General features: G+C 40.2%; 2 protein-coding genes across 6 annotated transcripts in view; both read right to left on the reverse strand.

Moving 5' to 3' along the window:
* Window positions 1–281: 281 nt before the first annotated feature.
* On the reverse strand, window positions 282–13,172 carry LOC124062369 (solute carrier organic anion transporter family member 1C1-like). 2 transcript variants are annotated; one of them, XM_046395089.1, is made up of 15 exons: window positions 12,905–13,172; window positions 10,177–10,334; window positions 6,844–6,985; window positions 6,080–6,212; window positions 5,733–5,854; window positions 5,375–5,521; window positions 4,989–5,087; window positions 4,546–4,794; window positions 3,953–4,117; window positions 3,115–3,310; window positions 2,699–2,864; window positions 2,275–2,459; window positions 1,977–2,041; window positions 1,457–1,574; window positions 282–786 (listed from the first exon to the last, which is right to left on the reverse strand). In XM_046395089.1, the coding sequence occupies exons 2-15, from the start codon at window positions 10,270–10,272 to the stop codon at window positions 561–563; spliced, it is 2,109 nt and encodes a 702-aa protein (XP_046251045.1). In that variant the 5' UTR covers window positions 10,273–10,334; window positions 12,905–13,172; the 3' UTR covers window positions 282–560. The 2 variants fall into 2 exon arrangements, with proteins under 2 accessions (XP_046251045.1, XP_046251044.1); XM_046395088.1 differs by having other exon boundaries at window positions 10,177–10,337.
* Window positions 13,173–15,878: 2,706 nt separating this feature from the next.
* The window catches only part of LOC124061601 (cGMP-inhibited 3',5'-cyclic phosphodiesterase A-like), a 112,409-nt gene continuing 102,383 nt past the window's right edge, over window positions 15,879–25,904 (reverse strand). For 3 of the 4 annotated variants that reach the window (XM_046393613.1, XM_046393612.1, XM_046393611.1), the window contains 4 exons: window positions 25,507–25,710; window positions 24,344–24,505; window positions 21,216–21,471; window positions 15,879–20,405 (listed from right to left, as the gene is read on the reverse strand). In XM_046393613.1, coding sequence (XP_046249569.1) covers window positions 20,092–20,405; window positions 21,216–21,471; window positions 24,344–24,505; window positions 25,507–25,710 — 936 coding nt within the window. In that variant the 3' untranslated portion in view covers window positions 15,879–20,091. Of the gene's footprint in view, window positions 20,406–20,491; window positions 20,697–21,215; window positions 21,472–24,343; window positions 24,506–25,506; window positions 25,711–25,904 lie in introns of all 4 variants that reach the window. The other variant, XR_006843779.1, reaches the window with a different exon arrangement.

Genomic DNA, 25,904 nt, shown 5'->3' on the forward strand with positions numbered 1-25,904 from the left:
AGGAGATAATCATTCAGATGACTGTTCCTGTGTTGCTTCCAGGTTTGATCTACTCATTGACCTCAACTATTCCCAGGTTGATACACTGTCTTTGCTTCAGCTTCAGCAGCCACATTCATACCTGAGTCACCCAGTGTGACAAACAAATAACAACAGACCTGTTTGATGCACATACCTCTTCTGGACTGAAAGCGACACAACACCAAGACAAGACTGGCTTGATGGCGTTCGACCATCTTAATCAGGCACCTTAACATATATCAACTCAAAAATCAATTTTATCAAGTTTAATCATAAAAACGAAGACCAACATAGAAAATACAGCACAATACATTCTCCTTTTCTACAAAAGTTTTCCATCCATGAAAAACACAAACAAACAAACAAACAAACACAAATTTTAAAATTAAATTTAGTTTTTTCTTTTAAAATGACTCTTGCTTTGGATACGTCTACACAAGTCCTGTACAAATATATACTCTGTGTGCTATGAAAAGTGTCCACAGTGTGTGTGTTCCTCTATACCTCAGAGTCAGAAGAGGAGAGGTTCGAACAGAGGCTCATAAACGAGTCTCTCTGTCAGGATTGCAGTCAGAGGCTGACAAAAACTGCTCACAGTGTATGGAGCTGTTCTCTTCTTTCCTTAGCGACTCCAGCTCTACGCTCCCATTGGTCAGAGCATATTTCTCCTCCCTCTTAATATGTCTTTTGAGTAGAGCAAAGCCTGAAATACAAAGGAAGAAGGAGACTGTCCTCAAGCCCAGTGTCAGACCCAGGTACACGATCCTGACAAAAAAAAGAAAAGAAGAAGAAGAAGAAGAAAAAAAGAAAGCAATAATGTTACAGGACAAACTAGGAAAGAGTCAAGCTCCAAATCCCTGAGAGTTATTCACAGTTCCAGTCTGAGGTTTTTTTCAATCACAAATACAAGCCAGAATGCAAGTCTTTTAAGTGGATTCGGACATATCACCAGTTGTTCAAATAGCGTTTCACTCCCATGCGCTTCACTGAAATATTTACATCAAAGAAAACAAGTTACTGCAACATGAGCAGGATTTTACACAATTTAGTTACTCTGTTGATCCTACGTCCTCCACTCTTATTCGGATAACATGTAGGGCTGCTAGCTGATTAATACTGTAGACTAAGTACCAAATGTATTGAATCATTTGGGTCAGAAGGGAAGGTTTATGTGGTTTATGTTAGCCTTCATGAGTGGCAGTCACAGAATTAGGGCACAGTCTTCTCTCCAGTACCACCATAGCAGCAAACTAATGTGTCATACTATAATTCTGTACCACTAGTGGTAAGACTCCAAAGATATCAATAACATGCTAGTGGAGCTAGCACGCCTATAGACATTTTGTCTCTTTTCAAAGCAAAGTCTAGAGTTTAAAGACATCCCAGTAGATAACACATAAAGACGTTTTCACAAAAGCCTCACGGATCCAATTACCTGTACGCTGAGGTGTTATATAGTCTGCATGCTCCTCTTCCTCCGCACATCTTGTATGCCCATTTGAGGCATGTTGTGTCAATTATGGCTCCGAAGTATATAGGGGCAGGTATTCCAGCTGTCATGCAATTTAAAATAACTTGTCACTTCAAACAAGAGGCAGATAAAGGTTTGCTTCAAGATAGAACATCTATAGCTTGAAATTTTCAGATAATCGGACACAAAATATAATTATTTTTATTGGTCTATGTATTACTACGATTACAATAATAGTATTGCACAGTACCCAAAAAATGTTCACACTGGATCCTTTATATTTCTAGAAATATTTAATTATGAGCATCAAGTAATGATTTGTGTCCACGCACACACACACACACACACACACACACACATATCATTCTAGTAATTCTCACTCCAACATACAGTATGGTGAATATCAGCTCTTACAAGAATTTTGTGTACCCGTCACTCACATTAAGTGGAAAGTAATGTACAGCATACTAAATATGGTTCTCACCGAGGGTTCGAGTGGCCAATGTGTGAATTCCAAGAGCGAGAGATTTCAGCTCAGGCTTAATGCACCTGAAAAAAAAAAGACTGTGGCATTAAAGGAGATTCTACATTTAAACACTGAGCATGACATTGAAAAGATGCTTTAATGTGAACATCTAATTTCTGACAGTTTTAGTTATTTGCCCACTTCCCCACTGATGATACTGTATTATATGGAATTGATTAGGAAGTGTAGCATGTTCAAGAATGACAAGATACTGTATTGCCTGCGTGTGAGATTGTGATGGGGGTTATTGTCAGACCTGACAAGCAGCACGAAGCCTGGTGTCCCCCCAAGAGAGATGATGAAGGAGCTGAGGACGGACAGAGCCAGGAAATAAGGGAAGATTCTGTCACAGCTGTCCCTGCGTGGACACTGGCCCAGAGTGGCCGTCAGGTTGCCATGGTGTGTGTCAGCCAGCGCTACACACCTGCAATTGTCAAACACCTAACAAAGAAAGAAAGAAAAAAACCTAAGTTGACAGACTGAGCTGCAGCACAGCAGGAAACACTGGTCCTGTAGGTAAATAGTCATGCAATTAAAAACAAAATGTCATTTGCTACTCTGTAGGAATCAGTGATATAAGAAACTTCTGCACGACGTGAATTCGACACAGTAATTACTGTAGTATTATGCTGTATTCACTAGCTGACAGATACATTGACAATTATGAGTGTGCGTCTGACCGTATTCCTGCCAGAGCCGGTGGAGGAGATGCATCCAGCCAAGCAGGGGGACACATAGGTGATCCCGTTCGCCCCACAAACTGGATCCCACTCCCTCCTGGAGCACAAGCAACCCGAATTACAGTCAGAGAAGAGAGACGGTTCCTGATGAGACAAGCCTTCCACTCTGCATGAGACAACACGAAGAAAATGTATATATTATTGACAGCTCATATGAAAAATTGATCAAATACGAAGCCACAGCCATTACTGTGCACTGAATATGAAAACAGAAACAAAGAAAGGCTACAGAAAAAAGGAAGCCTGGGAAATGCGTTAGCTGTAATGATTGCAGAATTTGCCTCACCCTAGCTTCTCCTTCTGAATATTGAATAATCCACCAAGACATCAGGGAAATGCATCCAGACAATACATACCCAGTATAGGAAACTGTAATGCCTGCCACCTTGGAGTTCTCACAGCCCATGGCTAAGAAAAAGAGCGACAGGAAGTAACCCAGCAGGGAGGTCCCAAAAGCAAATTTAGCTGCTCCCATGATACCCAGCTTGTACTTCTTCATGACAACCCCTCCAGAGAACATCCCTAGGGCCACAGCCGGGATGTTGATCATGCCTAGTCAAACCACACAATACAACAGATTCTTAAAGGGATAGAGGATCAGGAAACAATGTGAGCAGCAACATCAGACAGCAACACCGTTCCCCGAAAGGGATCCAAGTCAGAATGCTTTCATTCATATTTCATGTAAAGTGAACTGAAGTCATGTTGTGAAAGATAAAAATGACTTTTGATGGTTGGGGGGATATGGAATGCATTTCTCAACATCCAACACCCTCTTTGCTTGTTCAGTTATGTGACTTCAAAAAGATCTGCTTTTGCTTTTACACCATCTCAAATTTCATCAGATTGACCTAACAGTTGGACTCTTGATTCTGAGCATTTTTTATATATTTTTTTTTGTCATTTCAGAATGTCCAGCAGTTGTGGTAAACCTTGTTGTCATTTTGAAGCTGCAGTCTTTACTTAAGGGGGGATGTGGGAGTTAAAGCATAAAAAATTCATCAAAGCTGGCTCATGAAACACTTATGATGACCATCCAGCTCACATCACTTTGCATCCTTAAATACTTTCCTCTTAGTCAGACAAGACAGGTTTTGAACAAGCTTGCAACTCATCTACGAAGATAAAATGACCAGACAAAAATCATCCAAACACAGTAAACATTATGAATTATCAAAATACTCTTACACTTACCCATGAGGAAATTGGCTTTTGATGCCGACTGGCCATAGTGTTGCTCGATGTATTTGGGTTTGTAGGTGACCATCCCGATGAGAGAATTGAACTGAATGATGGTTACACTTAAGTAGATGATGTACACAGGATTTCCAAGGAGATTTTTCAATGTTGGCACAAACTCTGAGTGGGGAAATGCATGAATACAACTTTAAATGAAGATGTTGCCTCTTGCAACACACCTGAGCATTTCATCAAAATTTACAGGTTACTATTGCATTCATAATATGATGTTCAAAGCTAGAATCAAAACATGTTTAAAATGGCACAACTTCTGTGTAACTGGATTAACTGCTGACAAAAATGGTTTTGGATCTGAAGAAAATCTGTGATCATAGGAGGAAATAAAGATATAATATCATCTTGCAGTTGTGACTGAAATATGAGAACTCTGTGATTTAGAAGTTCTCTTTAGGAAGGTTTTTTGTGCAAAAGAGGCTCAGAGGAAAGCAGTAAAAGAAAAGGTTAGAAATGTTCTATATTCCATACAGATTACAATGCCAATACTCCAATAAAGTACAATGGGAAACGTGGTGTAAATGTAATCATACCTTTGGCCATCTGATGTAAATTAGCTGGCTCTTCAGGTCTGAACTTGTGCTCCAGTGTTGGGGAGTCTTTAATAAACCTGGCTTGCTCGGGAGTACAGCTGGTATCGTGTTTATCCACAGGCATGGGCAGTGATTTAGGCAGGAACCAGAAAGGAACAGCAGACATGAGGGTGATAGTACCAGCGATGAGGTAGCCCAGCCACCACGCCCCCACCCAGCGAGCATCACCAGGGGTGATAGTTACTGTCTCTGCGAAGAGATATGAACCATCAGGACAGTGTCTGTCTACATTTTGTTTTCTTTGCTTCTCATTTATTATAGTGTACAATTTATATAGAGTGTCAGTTTCAAAGTGCTTGCTTCCCAGTCACATTATTCTGTAGGGATTTATTCTCCCCAAATCCATTTCCTCTTGTTAAGCAGTCGGATGACAGCTTACTCACCCATGTCCACATAGCCAATGTCAACGTAGATTTTGGCACACAGTGACCCCAGCAGGTACCCAAAAACAGGACCAATAACTGATATGGTTTGGACACATCCTAGACAACAAAGAAAGGTCTTTTCATTTAGGCAGATGCCATGAGCACTCAGGTGACCATAGGCAACAATCCTATTTGTATTTCCTAAGCCAAACAAGGTGGTTTTGGTTCCTAAGAAATAAGTTATCTTAAAAATAAAAATAAGATAGTTTTAAAAAAAAGTCAGCACTGGTTTTTAGTTTCACACAGAACTCCTTATTCACCTGTACAAATACACTTCCCGTGTTAAAGACAACTAAAATGAAGAGCCCTTAATCCATACCGAGTAAGTGAGCGAGGTGCATTACCAATGTAGAGGGCAGCATTCTCGGACTGTGCGTAATCGTCAATGTAGGAGATTCCCAGAGGCTGTACAGGAGTCTCTCCAATACCACGCAGGACGTTTCCCAGAAACACATAGATCCACATCGAAACACTGGACTCTCGCTCACAGCCTACAGTTTAAAGTAAAATAGGAAAAATGGGTTAAGAAGTGTCAATTCAAACCCTCAAAACCTGACAAAGCAATAACAAAAAATCCCAATGAACCTTATCCTTGCCTGCCTATCTTTCTATGTTACATTTTACTGTAGACGCTAAGTAAAACAGAAATAAGCAGTATGTTTTTTTGTCCAAACACAATAACGATTGTACTCCTAATCTTACCTCTAGAGGGAAGCATAGATGGTCTGTCACCTGCCCTCGTGGACTCAGGTGAGCTTTCTGGGCATGGAGAGAGGTTATTGGTTGAATTCAGTGAAGATCTAACTGATGTTTCGATCTTATAGCTGCGTACAAAATACCAATGTGACTGTTAAACAGGGGAAGGGAGAGAGCATCAGGTCTCGTTAGATATTCACAACGTGAAGCACCAATACATACATCAGAGAGTACATTTTGCAAACTCCAAGGAACACTGTCACTAGATTGTGTTTACAGTGACTGAGGACTTAAAGAAATACACAAGTGGAATTTGTCAACTGCAATGCATACAGACGTGATATTTTGCCTACCGGCCAATGATGAAATGAGGCATGGCGATCAAAAAGGTCCCAAAAGACATCAATATGCACCCGATTGCTATGATCTTGGGTCGATGGAGTTTGGCACCAAAATAGCTCACAAAGGCAATCACCAGCAAATTCCCTACAGGATGGGACAACCAGTAAAGCAGACGGAGATGAGTCCAATACATTAAATATGAGACCTACTGTTGAAATTTCACTTAGGAGACTACAAAGTTTTGTTTATATACACTAAAGGGTCTTTGTCTTTTAAATCAGAAGCGAGAGATACGCAAATACATTATTTGTCTTTTAAAGTTCATTCTGAAAAATTACATCGACAGGGCTAAGGGGCACTGAGACACATGTCTCATGTCTCGCAGCATTTTGGTCACTGAAAGCTGCGTTTTCAAAAAACGAAAGGACCAAATGCGTCTCATGACTCCTATCTGTGTTTGCCATTTACAGTATCAGCTTGCAGTATTACATATTCACTACTCAGCCTGTTGTGCAACTGCACAAACCTTTACAAACCCCCCTACTCCAAGCCTACACACTGTAGCTTCAAAAGACTTTTCATTCATTAATAGTCAATTAGGTATGCAACTGGTGACTATTTAAGGGGACGTATACATGCTATACTGCCAAGCTTGATGACATGCTGAGAACATATTCCTGGCTTACTTGCATTAGCATCTGAATGCTTCAAAACATGTGCACGAATAGCCACTAAAGAGAAAAATACACAAACAAAATGGAAATGAGAAACCCACCTATTTCAAAGCTCCCGTCTATGATGCCAATCAGATAACTGGGGATGTCAAATCGCCTCTCTAGTTGTGTAATTGTGCTCTTCATGTAGCTGCCAGATAAAGCCTTGGCAAAGTAGGCAAAGGACAAGGCTGCAAGGAACAACTATGGAGACAAAGAAAAAGAAGACAGAACAATGTGTCAAAGGGGTCCCAAAGTGCTTCTCGTGTACATTTTAATGTCAAAAGATTATATCAACCTGCTTTTTTCAAGAATTTCCCTCCAGGGATTAATAAAGGAATTCTGATTCTGATTCTGATTTACTATTACTGTTTTTTAATCATATAATTAATATTACCAGAGATAATATTAGTGGCACTGTAGTTTAAACATTCATCTTTAAAACTCATACTCAGCAGAGGGGCCACAATGATAAAGAAACATGATAAGTACCAAAGTCAGATTTTAGAGGCTGGACTGAAACGAGAACATTTAGCACCTAAAACAAAGCAGGGAAGGAAAACGTCACACAACGTAGCACTAGAGCTTGTGACGTATATTTCTTTGAGTGTGTTTCTGCACGTATGACTTGAATTTGCAGAGCAGATGCATCTTTGTAAGTCTGGGCCAGAGAGTGTATTGAGCTCCCTCGCCCTTCTGCTAGGCCGCCTGTGGACACTGACAGTCAGCAACAAAGGGAGGATTAGAGGCAAGGCAAGGCAAGTTTTATAGAGAAGCCAATCCTACTAGGACACAGACACATCCATCGTGCTATGACCTGACAGATCAACTGACGTGCAGCATTACTGGAACCAGGTGAGGGCTAACCACAGCCAGCACTCTTAGAGATGAAAATAACCCGATCTCAGAAGAGACACACGTGTCCCTGATCAACAAACACATGCATGTGTGCATTTGAAAGCAGCTCAGAATTCACAAACCACTTTTATCGTGGTATTATTAGGAACCTGTTTCAAAGACTGGTTTACCAAAATATCAAAAAAGCTGTTTTAAAAAAATGAAAGAATCTATCCTTTCTATAAAGACCACATCTATTGTTATGGGGGCTTTTATGACATTCATAAATACACATAATGCTTTCTGATGCACTATATCAACAGTCATAAAACATTATAGATGTGACTTGAATGAATTAGAAGTTCATGTTGACTCTTGACTAGTTATAAAACTAAAGGTTTATAACTAGTCAGCCGAATTAACACCTCTGCAGTTCTCTCAAAATTTCAGTTACGTGAAGTGCAAGGCCATTTTGACCATTTTGTAAGGCCATTACAGCAGAACAGGAAGCTTCAAAACAGAGAAGTAGTTTTTGAGTTTCCAGAGATACTGTGTAATAGTCTAATATAAAAACATGGTTTGGCAAAGCAAGAAGAGAAAAAAAAGATTCTCAGATCTGTGAGGATTTGGCAGAGAAAACAACAACAACAACAAAAAAAACTACACCTCTGTAATAAAAACACAAGAGGAACTTTTAACTATTTAAACATTTAGAGGCCTGCTAATTTTCTAGCATGTATGGCAGCCTATATAGCACTGAACCACATTTCCTCTGCAGAAAGGATACCCTAGAGGGGCTTAAACACATTTTCTCCACTGTCAGGCAGCCCTGGAGGGCAGTTTATCACACCCCTCTGAGTCCCCCAGCAGAGCTTAGAGGAACCAGGAGGGCTATGGCAGCCACCTGGGTGGTCTGCAGCTGAGTAATTCATCTCTCAATATTGTACCGGCTTTGCTCTAATGTCAAGTGCAAAATTACCATTCATCTCACACAATATAAGTGGATATTATTCTTGAGTAAGAATGCTGCTGCACGATGGTTCTCACATGACCGCATTAATAATATTTAGTTGTGGATCTAGAAACCTTAAAAACGCACAATGGCATCTGCATTTTGCCAGATGTCATAATTCAAATGTACCTATGCAGCTTTATGAAACATAGAATGATGAAATGCGTAAAGAAAATCATTTGAGATCCTTTCTTAAAACCTACTTTTAACATCGTTTTATGTATTTTATGCTTTATTGGTTCTATGAGCATCACTCTTGCCTGGTTATCTACGCTTTCAACCATCCTAAAAGTGGTATGTCACTAACTTAAGCTCACAATATTTACAGAACACACTTACAGTATGTAGAACAATCCTAATGTGGGATAAACAAGGCACTACAAAAACCCTTTCTGTGGATGAACAAGCGCATGTTGTCTCAAAAACACCACACTGCAAAGTTCATTGTGGGATTATCACACAGAGAAGGAAAACACACATGGACAAAAAAGCTGCATGACTGGAATTCCTTATTATTGTTGCTTGCAGTTGTCAAAGTATTTCACTAAGCAGCTTTTTAATTATTGTCCAATGTGCTTCTTAATCCAATAAAGAGGTACAGACCCTTCATTCTGACCTATTTTAGAGAAGCACAAACTTTGTCTAAGGAATTTTTCACAGCGACTTAATACCCAGTCCAAAGGGCATTGAGAGCTGCTGCACTTAGCACCTTTCATGGTCATCAGCTGGGCCCACCAGAAACACGCAGCACACTCAACTCCGTGCTTTCAGTGGGTCGTGGATTTATGTCAACATACACAGAAGACACTTCAGAAGGGGCTTTATACTGCAAGTCATCCATAAAAAAATGTGCCTTTTAAATAACTTCATGGTACCACAGAGACGCCAGTAGCATTTAGACGCAAGAGAGTGCAATCACCATCATATGCACTATGTCTCTCTTTCTGATATGCACTATATAGACAGAAGTACTGGGGCACCTAATGATTACACTAACAGGGTGACCATCAGGTCAGGCACTGATGTTGGACCAAAAGGCCTGGCTCACAATCTCCGTTGCAGTTGATCCCAAAGGTGTTGGATGGGGTTGAGGTCAGGGCTCTGTGTGGGCCAGTCAAGTTCTTCCACACCAAACTCATCCAACCATGTCTTTATGGAGCTTTGCTTCGTGCACTGGGTAACAGTCATGCTGGAATAGAAAAGAGCCTTCCTCAAACTGTTACCACAAAGTTGGAAGCATAGCAAAATGTCCAAAATGTCTTGGTGTGATGAAGCATTAATATTTCCCTTCACTGGAAGTAAGAGGCCAAGACCAACCCCTGAAAAACAGCTGCATAAAGAGATGTGTCTGGCTACTTTTCTGTATATAGTGTATATGTGATCCCAGTAATTGAGATGTTTTTGTTTCCTCTCTGAGCCAGGCAGTGGGACATACGGACCCTTAGGCTGAAACATTTAAAACATGTTAGAGAACGCAGTCCCCTTTAGTCTGTTACTCATTTAGTCCCCTCATGCCCAGCCCCCCTTTTTAATTGATGTTCAGTACCTTCAGATTGGGGTGGCAGGAGTTCTTCACTGCAGAGGAGGTAGGCTTGTTGTCCAGGGTCCAGCTGCCTTTGGCTGTGTTGTCCATCTTTTTCATGGCCGCCTTGTACGGTACCTTTTCTGAGCAGTTTTGTTATACTACGATGTCTTCACTCACACCTGCTAGAAGAATCAAGAGTTAAAGATCTGTCAGACACGTCTTTGTCAAAAACAAGTACTTCCTCAGATTTAAGTAAGGTTAAACAACACAGAGGCATTCACAACAGACACTGTATGTCCAAGATGTGTATGACCTTGCTTTAAAACTGTACAGAAGAATAAAGAGCGAGCCTAGCTCCATCACAGTGCCTTCCATCAAGTCCAACAGTGACATCTATTCACACCTGTCACAGATTTGATTTTAAATTCAAAGAGAGAATTTTGAAGTATCGTATACAGAGGAAAATTCAGGAGAGAACTCCACTGCAGACGGTACTTCAGGCCTTCAGAGGAAACACACTTTGATATGACCGAGACGAATCAGGCACCAGGAAAAAAACTGTAGAGCGAGCTGCTGTTAGCTGACGAGCAGAGCTGGAAGTGGGAGAAACAAAGTTAGCTTGGAGCCCTGGAGACGAGGCTTGAAGAGTGGATTTACCAGGACTTAATGTGGGACAAACATAACGGAGGATCAATGAAAATGATTTAAAAAAGGGTTGGCGGTCTACTCTTCAGTGAGTGATGGAGGCAAGATGTTTGGGAATAGAAGAGGTCGGCTACAAAGATTTCTACAACACGATGACCTCCCAGTTTGATGTTGCACCACACGTCGCAGAGAAATTCATCTCGTCTTCTCACTATGTTGGTAAGACTGTCAGCTATAAATGGACTTTAAAGAAGGACATCGTTGCAGTGGACGAGACTGCAGTTTCCTTGAATTAAATTTATTTATTTATTTATTTATTTTGTCCTCTTGGGACACACCGGAGAATCCAAGTGACAAAGACGCAGTGTTTTCATAAGTCAACCAGGTTTGCTCCAGATGCTGCCACTGGACTTTCTATGCTATAGTAATGTCCCATTTAGGATTCAAAAAAACCCCATCCAAATATGATCTGACGACCACTGTGACAGCAAACAGGCTTCAGGAGCATATTTCAATTAAGTCCCATAATGGTTTAATTTAAATTTTGACAGTAAAAATGGTTTTGTTTTACTGCAAGCATGTATTGGTTCCAAATATCAGTTATTGGTTTCCTTGATTTCTAGTAATCTGTACTGTATCTCCCTGAAAAGAAAAACCAAAAACGTTCAGTCAGTCCCTACTGTAAAGCAAACTAGAAAGCCAATGAGTGTGACCAAGAAAAGGGAGCTGTTTAAGTAACCAGACGATAACTGATATTTGCACTGCGTCTGTTCAGCCTGGTGCATGCTGAAGAGAGAGATGATGGATACGGGATCAGAGGGAACAGAGAAATGCAAAGAGCAGAGCTGTGGCGCTGTTAAAAAGGCAGACTGCATATTCAGTGACATGACAACTCCCAATGGATCCCTCCTTCATGCACCAAGCTACACACACACACACACACACACACACACACACACACACACACACACACACACACACACACACACACACACGGCTTTGAACTCTGCAAGAAAAATGTAGCCGTGCCTGATGATATAAGGGCTGTTGTGCTCGTCTAACCTTCACAGACATTCGGTAGAGCATAGAGGATTTCGGCACAACAAACCTGTAAACAATTAAAGTCTCAGTGTTTCTCTTTTATGCATGAAAGAAGCTAGTTTTTAGAAAACTGGTTGACCAATTAGGGACGCACTTTCTTATCATCGTGTAATGATAAGTCAGCGATCACTTTACTTCTGTTAATACTCTTCTAAACAGTGTGCCACAAGTATTTCACATAATACTTTCACCAGCTTTTCTTGAAGCTTGTATCTGACCAAGGGGTTTGTTCCAAAATAGGCTTTTAAAGGGATTTCATTAAAGGGATGCAGAATTGTAGAGTTTCTTGAAAGTGAGTCAAGTCACGCCCTTTACAAATAGGTTTATACTCTCACATAAAATGCCCTATATGTTTAAATCGACAGGGCACTACATGCTTAAATAATCTGATGTAATTATAAAAGGAGATTGGTTGCCCTTTAATTGAAGAAACTGGCTTCCTGATCAGGCTTCTTGACAGTAAACCACAAGTGCTTGGCTACTGTAATGAATGGCCTTTGCAATCAAAATCGCAGAGTTGCATCAAGGAAAATCAAATCACTTTAGAGGAGCGCACTGTTGATTAGGTTAACGTCAAGCAAACTCAGATGTTTAGCACACCAAGAGGCATTAAGTAAACTTGTGCGGCGTTCAAAGACACATTTGAAGCAACATGGACTTTTAGCAAATCTATCCTATAATAAGCAACAGCCACGTCAACCCCGTTGAATTAATGGTCGTACGATGCCAGAAGCACACGGCTTAATTAGCCAAATCAATGCACTGTGAGTAACCAGATAATCCGCTGTTTCTACAGACAGCTGTGTTTGTTGACGCAGAGTTGACGCTGGAATATTTTCAGTCTACATTTCCAATTATGTGAAATAACATCGCTACAAATCCACTCAAAGTCCAGTCTGGATAAAATAACCAAAATGTCAAGCGTAATTCTTCGATGAGAACTAATCTTCACTAACAACAACAACAATAACAACGATAATAATAATAACATCAAGATACTTACCCAACTCGGAGCTCCGACCTTTTTTCCCCTTCACGACGTCTCTTAACTTCTTGAAATACAATGTGAGGCAGGATGAATACTGCTGTTTCGCACATAAATCGACCTTCCTCTAATCAAGTCACTTGCTCATACTGTACACGCTCCTCGGAGGAGGCGGGGAGCCACAGGGTGGATACTGAGCACCGCGTTCACAGCCAGGCACACGTGATGCGCCAAAAAAGCTGCGAAAACTCCACGCCGTGAAATTAGCCCACCTTCTCGCTGAGCTCTGACGGCACGTCGATGCAAACATCTGCAGTGTGCCGGTAAACCCGCTAAAGGCTAATAATTAATCTATTAAAACCTGCAGCGGTGTGGCATTGAAATCGCATGTTGCAAATATCAGCATGCACGCCTCCTGCAGTGTATCCCTTATGTTTACAGCTGATCAGGATGGCTCAGATAATGAAAATAATACCAAGGAAAACCAAAGCACATGTAAACCGGGAGAATAGAATCCTGATAGAGAAGGTGTGGACAAGGTCCTTCACTGGCAGCTTCGTTCCTCCAGCACACACAGGCAGAGCCTCAGGGCCTTTAAGCTGGAAGTAAATTAAATTAACACCCTTAATTGTCTCCCATCAGGAGCCTTGAGCAGGTCAGTTATTCTAAACAATGCAGATGTTGTTTGACTGAACTAATACCACCTAACAGCAGTGGGGTGATGAGTCACCAAAAAAACAGAATCACACACAATAGCAAAGACTGAAAATAAATAAAGTTCAGCTCTGTGATTTGAAACTAATTAGACTATTCACTGAATAACTGTTTTGACCCAGGACAGTAATGGAAAGAAGCTGATAAGTGAAATGATGCATTACAGTCAGAAGCGAAATGATAAATTTTAGACTGCTGGTGCTGTTAAAATGGATTATTGTATTTGATTCCAAATTGCCCTTGATTCACCCCCAAAGGCGCATTAAAGAAGGACTTAAAAGGCGTTTAGTATAACAAGAGGTTATATACTGATGCACCTTTCACGCTCAGCCCCCCTCATAAAAATGCATCGTTAGATAAGGTCACACTTCCCCTGTTGAGCCTACCGACACACCAGGTGGTCAGACCTCATTTCTCAAGTTTCTCTGTTGCTATGGGGATAACTGGTGTACACAAAGCAGACACACTTGCTATGAGCATGTCCACAGCTCTCTTAGTCTCTCCGGTGGTACAGTTGACATAACTCTGAAGCATCCAAAATGAGATGCAGAATATTGCTCTATATATTAATTTATCTTATTGTGTTCGCACTGCACTCCTGATGAGCAAATATGATGTTTTTGCTTACATTTTAAAACCACTATGAATCTACTGCAGTCTAATACTTGAGCTGGTGCCACGGAGGCAGGCCGACTGGCTGCTGTCCTCATGTGTCTCTGGGCAAATTTAAATTCATATATCGTGATTAAGAGATGGTAATATAAAATCTAATACGTTTTCCATTAAAGTAATTTGAGAAATCTAGCAAATTAAATAACAATAACGAAAGTGTTTCATTCCATATTAAAAATTTGCATAAAACGGTCCTCTCTTCAGAATTGCCTGGTCTAATCCAATGCACCCAGTTTATTAAAATGATAGCTACCTTGCCAACAATATGATAAAATCTCTGATGGTAGACAATGCTTTCGTGATGTATATTATCATGTCGTCCAGAGCCTAAATGTCACACTGCCATATCTGCCTTGAAAGATAAGACCGACTTCGATAGATAGATAGATAGAAAGACAGACTACTTCGTACAGCATCTACTTCCAGCACAAAGCAGGAAAGAATGCAGATATAAAGAATGTAATCATGCAGTCTCGATAAAAGTATAAAAATATCAGAGATCCAAAATGTTCCCAGTGAAAAAAATATATTAAATAATGTTAATTGCATTTTTTTTTTTTTGGTCAAATCTAGAGGGCCCCACTGTGAGAATACAAGTGCAGCTGTACTTGCTGTGGATGGAGAACATTTTACATTAATTTCATATCATTGCAGTCAGACAGTGTTAGCGAGGTTTCCTCTAAATGTCGCCCTTCATGTCTCAGATGACGTGGAAATTAAAAACTGATGAATAGTGTAAAGTCCCGGAGAAAACTGTAATTGATTCTGGCATTAAGGCAGATAGTTCAAATATTTATGAAACAGTCACACACTGACAGATCTGAATGGTGAGCAAATGCAGCTGCAGGTTTCCATCACAAATATTCCTTAACCAAGATTACACTCAAGTGTTTTATCTGTCTCTGCATAAACACTTACGAAACTAATACTAAACAGCTATCCACTTTAGCAGCGGCTGTGAAGTGTCGATATTAGAGCACTTTATTACGTTACTGACAAATTGTCCTCAAAGTGAAGACTTTCACAAAGAGGAGATACCAGCAGTAATAACATGTGATTTAAAACGGTTTACTACTGTTTACTCACTTCAGTAGTATTTTTTTAATCAGTGCCATATATATATATATATATATTTCCCAGAAAATACTTTGGTAAATTGCAGCAAGTCTGGAAACTGAGTTGATGAGTTGATGAAAACAAAGCTTTACATCCAGTATATGAGTTTACAGTCCTTACCTTTTGACAGGGGGTCTTTCCAAGTCTTGATCTGTTAAACTGTGATCTGCTATAACTGGCTGTCTGTTAACTTTGCTGTCCTGTAGCTTCACTCTAAAGACAGAATTATTCTGTTTATGTTATTAATACTTCCATGCAATTGTTAAAACATGTTCTTTTCTATCTGAGTGAAATATGAACATTATGAATAAATGAACAGACATAGTTTGCGCTCAGAGAGAAACTTGATGAAACATTGTCAAATATTTGAGAACTGCACTTAAATAAGACTAAAAAAAAAAAAAAACAGGGAAAGGAATTTTAATATTAAGCTAATCCTGAATGTAAACAAAAAGATTAAAAATAAGCACAAGAGAGAAAACCACAGAAATTATAGTCTTGTAATTCATTGTATTCACATTACAACATCCACATGGTTCAGTTTGTGACAACTTCTAATGATCTTCAAATATATTCACTGTATGATACATAATACCAATATAGGCACTTCCAGTAAGTCTGGCAATATTGAAGCTACAGTATAGTGTCTAAATTACAAAATGGTAAAAATAAATAATGTATATCTAAAAGAGTTTTTGTAGTTTTAAAATTTCTTTACTGTACAGCATATATGTCTATTGTACAAAATGGAGCATCAACCTGCAAGAAAATTAATTATTTTACTTTCACAAATACTGTGTATTTGGACATATTCGTTCTTGTGTATTAAGTATTAGTACATGTGGTAAGTGCAAGGTACCAGTGAGAAGTTAATCATGTGTCAACTATATAAAAATACTCATCTCGGTTTTGTTTTTTTGTTTTTTTGTTTGTTTTGTTTGTTTGTTTTTCTCTTTCTTTTTTACATAATTGTAAAGCTAGTTTGGTTCACACGGTTACAATTATGCTACATGTGTGAATAAGTATGACAAATAAAACCAATTAAGATGTGAAAAATACACAGAACTGATGTACAATCAGTTCAAATGGAAGTATTGAGTTAAAACTGATGTGACTAAATAAAAAAAAACACAACAAAACAACAAACTGACATGGTGAACAGAATCGCATCTTCTTTAAAGATGAGAGACGTTGTGTGATGAACGCTTCACTGCTGCAGCCGGCGAGGATCTGCAGGCTAAGTAGGTGGCAGATCAAAGAGGAAGCGCAAGGAGAAATATGCTATAGGACCTTCTGAGAATAACAATTTCATCTGAGAAGAATCACAGAACTACTTACTGCATCATTTCATCCCTCATTATTTCACTGCTCCTGCTTGTGACAGGAAGTAGCGCCTCCCTCTACTAAACTGTAAAAGTTAGCCAAATACAGGACAGAATCACAATAGAGAGGCTGATGGAAGAATTCAAATAGACACAAGCACACACTCTCTTGCTTGAACTCTTTCTCTCTCTCTCTCTCTCTCTCTCACACACACACACACACACACACAGACTGTATACTGTATTTATACTATTTGTGAAGCAGAAGCTTTGAAAAGTTGGAAGCTTTTTTTAAAAAAAAAGTGGAAGTCACACCCAATGAACGATACTGATGACGACGACGATGAACTGCACCTTTTTTTAGTTTAGATGCCTGTGTTGCATTGAATAGCTTGTCTATATAGCATAGGTTTTTCAGAAGCTGAATAAAATGTATCCATTGTGACTGTAATGGTTGTAGCTCATCTCATCGGGGGCCAGCAAGCATGCTGTATACAACATACAATGAGTGATGCAACGCATGAACTTCAGAGGCCAAAAAAGTTGTTCTGATCCAGTGGCTTCTAACAAGTTTGGCCTAAAATAGGGTTTGGGCTAAACCCTTTCTCTGTCTAATGCCTTTCTAATCAGTGGGTCAACCAATTATCCTGTGTGGGTACTTGTGTAGCATGAGCTGCAGTAATCCCCCCCTCCTCTCCCCCCAACACTGTAACAGAGTCAGAGAGGCAGTAAACAGACCGTTGCGGATGTAGAGGGCTATTCACCACAGCTAGGAACATTAAATTTGGTAACAGAACTGCAAGGATATGAGGACATGATGTTCTACACCTATATCTTACAATTGCTCTATCGTATCCTAACACGCTGACATGTGCTGCTCAGTCTACAGAAATTAGATTACAGAAGAGAACAGTGAGATGAGATACCAGCGAGTCGGATGTGCATGTAGGTCATGAGAACTTGGCAAAGAATAGCAGTGGATAATTCATTGCCTCACTGCACTCGCATGTGACAGAAAGTTGACCCGCAAACTCAGCGTAGAGCACTTAACTTATTCGAATGAAGATGTCCTTACGGTCCCCCAACACTTTCTCGATGTTAATGTGAATTATTCAAGCAGAGCGTCGTATTCATCACCAGTGGGGGACTTTGCGTTATACTTAAACTACTGTGCAGTTGGATATATTGTTTACCTCATGACTGTCTCTCAGCTGAGTGTAGGGGGCCTCTCATGTGACTTCAAGTCCACTGACTTTAACCCTATTATCATGTTATGTGCAGTAATGCTATTATGTGAAATTCCATTGGCAAGCCATGTTTTGGAAACAATGCTTTTTATATCAGTAGGAAACTCAGCTTTGTCGATTTCAACAATTAAATGTCTGCTGTGACGATAATCAAAACTAACAAGTTCAATGTTTTTTGTTGTTTTTTAATTTTCACAGTGATGGTGCAGTAATAAGATAAAAGTGACCCAAAGAGCTGCAGTATAGGTGTGAGTATAATCACGAAGTTATTTTCCACTAAAAAACAAAAAGTGATGGTGCGCAAAAGTTTAGGGGGAATGTGGTGCAACGTGGTGCAATATTCACATGGACTGAGTGCAATTTGACAGAAAATTGAGTGGTGAGAAATTCTATTTAACTAATTCGGTTCCACTGAACATCCTTTCATTTAAGAAAGAACAATGTTTTCTACTGGCATCCAACAACTACAGTAGTAAATTTACCTTGCAGCACTGGTGTGAATATTCTGAGTGAAGGACAGGCCACCTTACATATTGAGTGTTGAAACCTTGCCAGCATGGCTCACTCTTTAATCAACCTTGACTAGAATCTCAAACTACATTTTCTGAGTGAAAAAAAAAAACATTCCTTTCTCAGTTTGCCAAACTTATTTCCCTGTGTATCATCACAGCAACAGTTGTAATTTATCAGGTTGGACTTGCAGAAGAACTGATACACTCTGGAGATCCTAAACTCTGAGAGAACGAATGTGGACGTCTCCGTGAGGGATCAGGAGAAGAACTTCCTGGTGTTTATCTGTAAAGATGTTATAATAGTGAGAGCAGAGAATTGAGGTTTTGTAACTTCAGCTCAAATCTAAGTCTTCATGAGCATATTCTAATCTAGCTTACTATACCTGCAAATGTCTAACTTAGTGTCCTCACAAGTGATGCAGATGTTTACTTTGAATTTCAAGTTGATATTGTCCTGAGGGTTAAAGGTCAGCATCATTTGAGGGTTTTTACACAACGACGACCAGTATGTGAAGAGTATAATACAGAACACTGAGCGCAAACACGTAGTCAGAGAGCAAACATTTGATAGAAAGAAACAGGGGATGCTGTGTTGGTTAGTCGATGTCAAAGAACTCTGAAGGACCCTATATTTGATTCTTCTTTGGGATTTCTGGTTGATAGATTAAGCTTTCTGATTCTTCATAACATCTTACTTTGGTAGCGTTGGTGTATGTATTGTGTACTGGTTTCCTTGTTTGGTTTTTCTTTTGTTCAGCACAGATTCATTTCCAATATCTGTCCTCCTAAGTGCAGGCCTCTGGACGCTGCAACATGTGGAACCCTTTAATGAACACTGTATTTACCTCGGGACCGGAGACCAGAGATGGTACAAATAACAGGTAATCTGCTGAAGACATCTATGAAACACCCACCCACACACACACACACACACACACAAGTGTTCTCAAGCTTCCCTCCTACTAATATGGTTACACCTAATGGTATAAAGTACTTAATTTGGCTACAAATGTGAAAGATAAAATGTATAATTATTTGCTTTTGTAAGTCTGTGGGAAATTTTGGCAGACGCTGAAAGGAAGAAACATGTCAATCTTCCTTATTTGATTGACTCCCTTTATAAAAGAAAAAAAAAACATATTATGGTTCACGTGAGACCTCAAAAAATCTGACAACGCTAAAACTCAAACACAAGCACAAGCAACTGTGATGTCTATATATATATAACTGTATTCAGAAAATAATTATGTAGAAATTGGCAGGAAATGTCTGCAGTCCCGTGTTACCACACTGGCTTGAGGTCTGTGCAACCAGTCTTCCTCTTCTCTTGACAGTAGCAAAAGAGTCTGTATCCCAAAGTACACAAATAATCCTGTATTGCAATATGGAAAGCTCCTTTAAATGTTTGGTGAAACCAGATATTCAGATAAAAGGGGTAAAGCACATTTTTTCCCACCCTGTTTTTCTTTTTTTTCTGTATAGGCACACATTTCCCAAACATCTACAGTGTTGTGTCTAAGTGATGTGCTGGCAAAAACAGGAGTCAGTTGACAGGATAAGAAAACAAGAAGTACTTCTTCACGTCCTTTCCTTGTCCAACTCCATATTTCCCAAGGGCTGTTTCACTGTGGGTCGCCCTCCGCTAGTCCCTCTGGAGGTTTAGAGTCTTCCTGCGGAGACACTGGCCACTCCGGGTCCTCCACTCCTTCCTCTGGATCCTCTCCTTCTACCAGCTCCTCTCTGCTGCCTGGCTCCTCTTCCTCCTCATGAATAGCCAGGATTGGCTCAGCTACATTGTTTAAATGGACAGACTCCGCTCCTTGGCCCTGTTTCTGGGCCTCCTCCGCGATCACCTTCTTCCACATCTCGTGGTTCTCCAGCAAGTGCTGGGTGATTTGGCAGAAGACTTTCCTCCTCTTCTTGGGAGCTGCTTTCTCTGGGGAAAAAGAATAAGTACTTTGAGTAAAAACATTTTAATGACTGATTGTACACAGCGTAAGCCTGAACTGATAATGAACTTACAACTGGAGACATCAGCGCCATCAGCAAGCGAACCCACTGCCTCAAGCCCTTGAACAGTCGGTCTGCCTGTCAGACTATCTGGTCAGACCTTTTTGACGAGGGGCTGCACAAATACAGAGCAGGTGCCAATGCCTCCACCCAGAGTCACTCACCGCTTTTATAACCACTTAAGATGGCTTTCTTTTCTGTTATTTTGCTCATCAAACTAGACAAACAAATAGAGAGTAAATAAATAAACTGCTCAATCTCGAGCGTTGATTAGTGCCACTGCTTAACATCTCTCAGTGAAAACTATTGAATATATTATTGTCCATTCATTTTTGCAGTCATATTTCCATTTCATTATCATTAGAGATTAAGAGAACCGCTTGTTTATTGAATTTGACAGATACAAATGTTGGGGCAACAGGTATGTTTAAAAAAAATAAATGCGGGCGAGTGCTCATTAGTATTCATGGTGTATTTTGATTAGAAGCGTAATAATCCTATACTGAACTGCAATGTTTTTACAGTTATAAAACATCTGTTCTGAGAAGAAATCCCTGTTTAATGTTGTCATTTGTAAATCTCCTGCAGAATATAGCATTTAAAGTCACATAAAGAGAATAAATTACAATAACCAACAATTTCATACAAGGTCATGCATTCTAGGCCACAACACGTGTTTGTAATCACTACCAGCTACTTCAGATCTCCAGCTTTGTTTTTAGACTACAGTGCTTACGTGATGCTTCTGAGCTGGTGGACGTGTCTTCCTCTGCAGTATCCTCCTCATCCTCCTCGTTCTCTGTGATCTCCGGCTCGTCTGCCTCTGGGTCGGGTTCCACCCATCGTCCAGGTATGAGGCACGCTGAGTCGTAGGAGTTGCACAACGGTCCCACTATGTGTGTGATGAACGACTCCTGGAGTTTGGCCAACTGTGGTGCCGCTCGGTCCATGAAGGGGCTGATGGGAAGGCCCAGGCTGGATTCTTCATCACCCTAAGTAAAGCATGGCCAACATGACTGCAATATACTGCATACACATTTTACCCCACATACTCTTCCAAAAGAATTGAGTCATTCAGCCCAGAGTGAATAAGAGAGATTGATGTCATGCCTAAAAATCTATCAAGTCTTGAATTGTTTGTTTTAGGACAATGGTTTAAAAATGTGACATTTGGTGTCTACTGCATCATGGAGATAAAACCAAAGAAAGTTATTCGCGGTGCTGTCAACTCTCAAAGCATATAGCGTGACAGAAGGAACAAAAGAGAGATGCTTAAAGGTCAACACAGACCAGCAGTTCTTAAGTCATATCTATTTTAATTCCAGTCTTGTCCAATGCTAATCAGTCTATATTTCACACCTGGGAAGTCAAGTTAATTCAACTGGACTAGCAGCACTTTGGGTCCTGAAGGTCAGGATGAGAAACCACTAGCATATACTTGATTGGTGAACCCTCTAACTATAAATAACTGAAGCCCAGGTGAAGTAGCTACTGCACACCTGATGACCCGATAACCCGCTGACATTTTACCACAGGGCCGACTCAGCAGGGTAATATCTAGACTAGTGTTAAGCATAAACACCTAATCCTGATTGGTGAGTAGTTAACATAGTTAAGTTTTGATATTAGTGTGGACACTAAACCTGGATTAAGGTACCCTAATCAGGTTTTCAGATTATAGATTTACATATTTGAACTCAAGTACTGTTGCTACTAATGTATTTATTTTTCACTGGAAACTGAATCATCTATATGTTAAATTGTGTCCTTGCCTGCAGGCAAAACATCTGACATTGCTGCACATTCAACATGCTCTGCACTGACTGAATGACTTCACAAGTTCAGATGGACGTTGACTGAAATTAAATACATAATGTTCATTATCACCTAGTCATTTCCAGGAACCTTGTAATTTCATTGAAAGATTCCAGGAATTTAAAATAACAATTAATGTTTAATTCGAATGAGAAATACATGCATCTCATATTTGAAATGGGTCAAAGGCCTCCCTGACAGTTATTTGCTCAGAGGTCTTAATAATACAGGGTGATGATGTGAATGCTGAAGGCCAGCAGCATGTGTGCTGTTTTTGACATTCGCGTGGATGGGAAAGAACAACAGCTACAGTTTCCTGGTTGCCTTGGTAACTGACCCCAATGTCATTTCATATAGTATACTGTAGAATGCCTTTGTTCCTGCAGAGCAGCTCGCTGCTAATGCAGAGCACAAAGAGAGGCATCGATAGATGGGATCTCAGAGGGATCTGCCACTTGATGGAACTTTCGACAGGTGAGTGGACATGAATGTGTGCAAAAAAACAAGGGAAGAAAGACTTCTGGGATCTGGTCTTCACCCTGACTACAACCTAAATAGATGGGCAGACACTGAAAGGTTAGTTTTCTCAACACCTCACATCTTTGTGATATCTTTAAGAAGCTGAACAGTCTTGCGTTTATTTGGATAAACGCAAGACTGTTCATAGTTTGAAATAAGTCTTACGGTATTTATTAAGTGTCAGACCTTGTAAGCACAGAGATCTATCCAGTACTCTGATACAGATTTAAGACACCCAGATTCTGGTTCACACCTCATAATCAATTTGGAAAAGCCTCACAGTATAGTGAACAAATCTTACCCTCAAGGCTCTGTCAACATGTTTTCTAGTGATCCATGACCAAGTGTTTTGTGTGTGTGTGTGCGTGCATGTATATGATGGTGTGTATGCTTTGTGTGCCTGCCTGAACATGTTCTCTATAGAGGGGGAAGCTGTATTGGTCATCTGCTTTTTTTTTTTCCAAGGTTGTTGGTCTCTCAAGGCTGCCTGTGTAATCAGGGGCTGCTGCTCCACCTGAGTGACAGTTGCCTGGGCACCCTGCTTACGTCACCGCATCGAGCAGCATTAAAACTATTGTCACTGAAGAGGCTCCCCACACTCCGTAGCTCCCCTCCTAGACCTCAAAGAGGCTTGTAACAAGGTGGTTGTGTCACCAAGCTGAAGTAGCAGGGTACACAAGGGTCTGAGCTTGAACCAGAGGCAATTAGCAGAGATTAGCAGCCATTCACTGCCAAGGGGACATATTGTGACAAAGGTCACCGATGGTGGCATTAGGCTGAAGGCATGACGAGATTCTGGTTCTTACAGCAGCCCTGTACAGCCTGTGGTCACTTTTTTAGGTACACCTGTACAATCAAATGCAATCCAGTACAACTGTTCTGCCATACAGTCTACCTTTATGATGCCCGTACATTTTTTAGGTCTAACTACAGCACAGAGGCCATAATTAGCAGTGATGTGACCTTAGTAATAAACATTTAATAGGACTTATACATTTCCCACAATGACTACAAAAACTGACCATTAGAAACCTCCGAAATCTATCATTCATGGCAGAGCTGCTCTACTGAATTGCAACTGATAGCGTACAAGTGTACCCAATAAAGTGATGTATAGAGTTAATGTTAAAAATTAGGCCACACTTAGAGTGGCAATAAAGTCAGACATGTAAAGCACGTTGTGATGTGTTTTTACTTAAATGTAAAAAACATGTACATAGAAAACATAACTCAACAGATATATGACAGCTCCACACAAAACATTTTTTCCATTTTTTCGTTATATGCATACAAATCTTCAGTTACTTTTGCCACAACTTCAGCGATGAATCTAAATGAAAGATGTAATAATAAAAAAATGATATGAATATCCAAAATAGAATCAAAATAATAAAATCATGGCGTGAACTGTATTTGACTGCAGTATATTTTACTGTGCAGGTCTTTGTGTTGTTGTGTTCCAAGCATTACAGCACATTATGTTTAGTTTAGCAAACACTGAGGAGTTTCCATCAGAGACGGCTCACCCACCTGCTCATAGAACTCGTTGACGATGCCCTCAGTCCACTGCAGATGAAGGTCCTTGCACTTCAGAGGCCCATTGATATCAGCCAGTTTAATGCACATCTGGCACACCAGCAACCTGTCATTCTCATTAGACCAATCAATACCTGTGGATGGATCATCGCCCACCTGCGGGGATCGACAGACAGATGTGTTGTCACTAAACATTTTTAAACATGTTGGCGGACGGAGCGTGTGATATGAGGATATGATGTGACATACCACAACTAGAGCACACCATGGATGAGACACAAGAAATAAGGACTTAATTTATTGTGACTGTATCTTCCAATTGTATTATAACGTACATAAGTAGACTTTGATAAAATGTGCTTCAGTTAGAAAGGGTAGAGGTTATAATCACAATACTTTAAATAAGCCATGGTCACTTAAAGCTTCTGTAAGATGTACAGTAGTTAGAGAGCTCTGCAGTTCCCTGAAACACTTCAGGGAAGAATTGACTTCATCTGAATTTGTTATTTCTAGTTATTGTGATAATTATTGGAGCTTCTACCTATCTGGAGCTTCAGATCTGGAGAAGTAGACTCCACTGACTCCAAGGGTCTAACCTAGTAACTCAGGAAGTTCGAGAGATCAAGATCGGTGGGTACTTCACCGAAAGGTAATTGGCTTCCAGGAAAAGCAAAGCAGGGTGCCCTAAAATGAGAGACGTTGTTGTTACAAGCCAGCACCTCAATGCTAGCTGACAGGCCGCCACCATCGGGCACCACCACCACTGTACTAATACTCACAATGGAAAAACCCAAGACCCTCAAATCCAGGGCCAACATTCTGTCTGCACTTACACCAGTTCTTGAAAAGCTGCAGGGTGCTTGGCGTTGTTCACCTGAGCTGAGCACACTGCAAGTACTGAGTTATGGCTGCGACCATTTAATGTTTACCAGACACATTATTATTCGGTCAATCTAGTTTCCAAAGGCAACAAACTTAATTTAAGGTAAAAGTATTCAAACATAACCTTGCACTTTATATCCTTTATATCCTTGCACTTTATATCAAAGGACAAGTATTCAGCCGTAAAATTGCTTAAGTTAAATGAAAATAAACAATCTGAGAAATTCCTGATTTTGTCAAATGTCAGTATTTAATGCCAACAGTTTCAGAAGTACCTTGGCATTGAACTCGGCTAGGAAGTCAAAGTGCTTCTTCAGATCGGTGGCCAGTATTGCCTCAATGACCAGGAAACGAAAACGTTTGAACTCCACGTGGTCCAGGTTCACGAGGAAGTTGTACTCTGGATGAGACATGAAGAGGTTCCAGGCTGAGGCAGCGTGGTGGTTTTCCAGAACCGATCGATCATTGTAGAGCACTGCCTGCAAACACACACACACACACACTTTACATTCACTTGAGCGAGTGCAGAAAAGCCTGACAATCCTGCAGACACAGCACTAAAAGAGACATGAAAAGGGAGACCGGAAAATATAGTTGACTGAAAAAAATCACCAATCAAATGATCACTTTGTTCATCAAAAAGAAAGCCTGATGTATGTAATAGTAATTTAAC

Source organism: Scatophagus argus, chromosome 7 (genome assembly GCF_020382885.2).
Source record: "Scatophagus argus isolate fScaArg1 chromosome 7, fScaArg1.pri, whole genome shotgun sequence".
NCBI lineage: Eukaryota > Metazoa > Chordata > Actinopteri > Scatophagidae > Scatophagus > Scatophagus argus.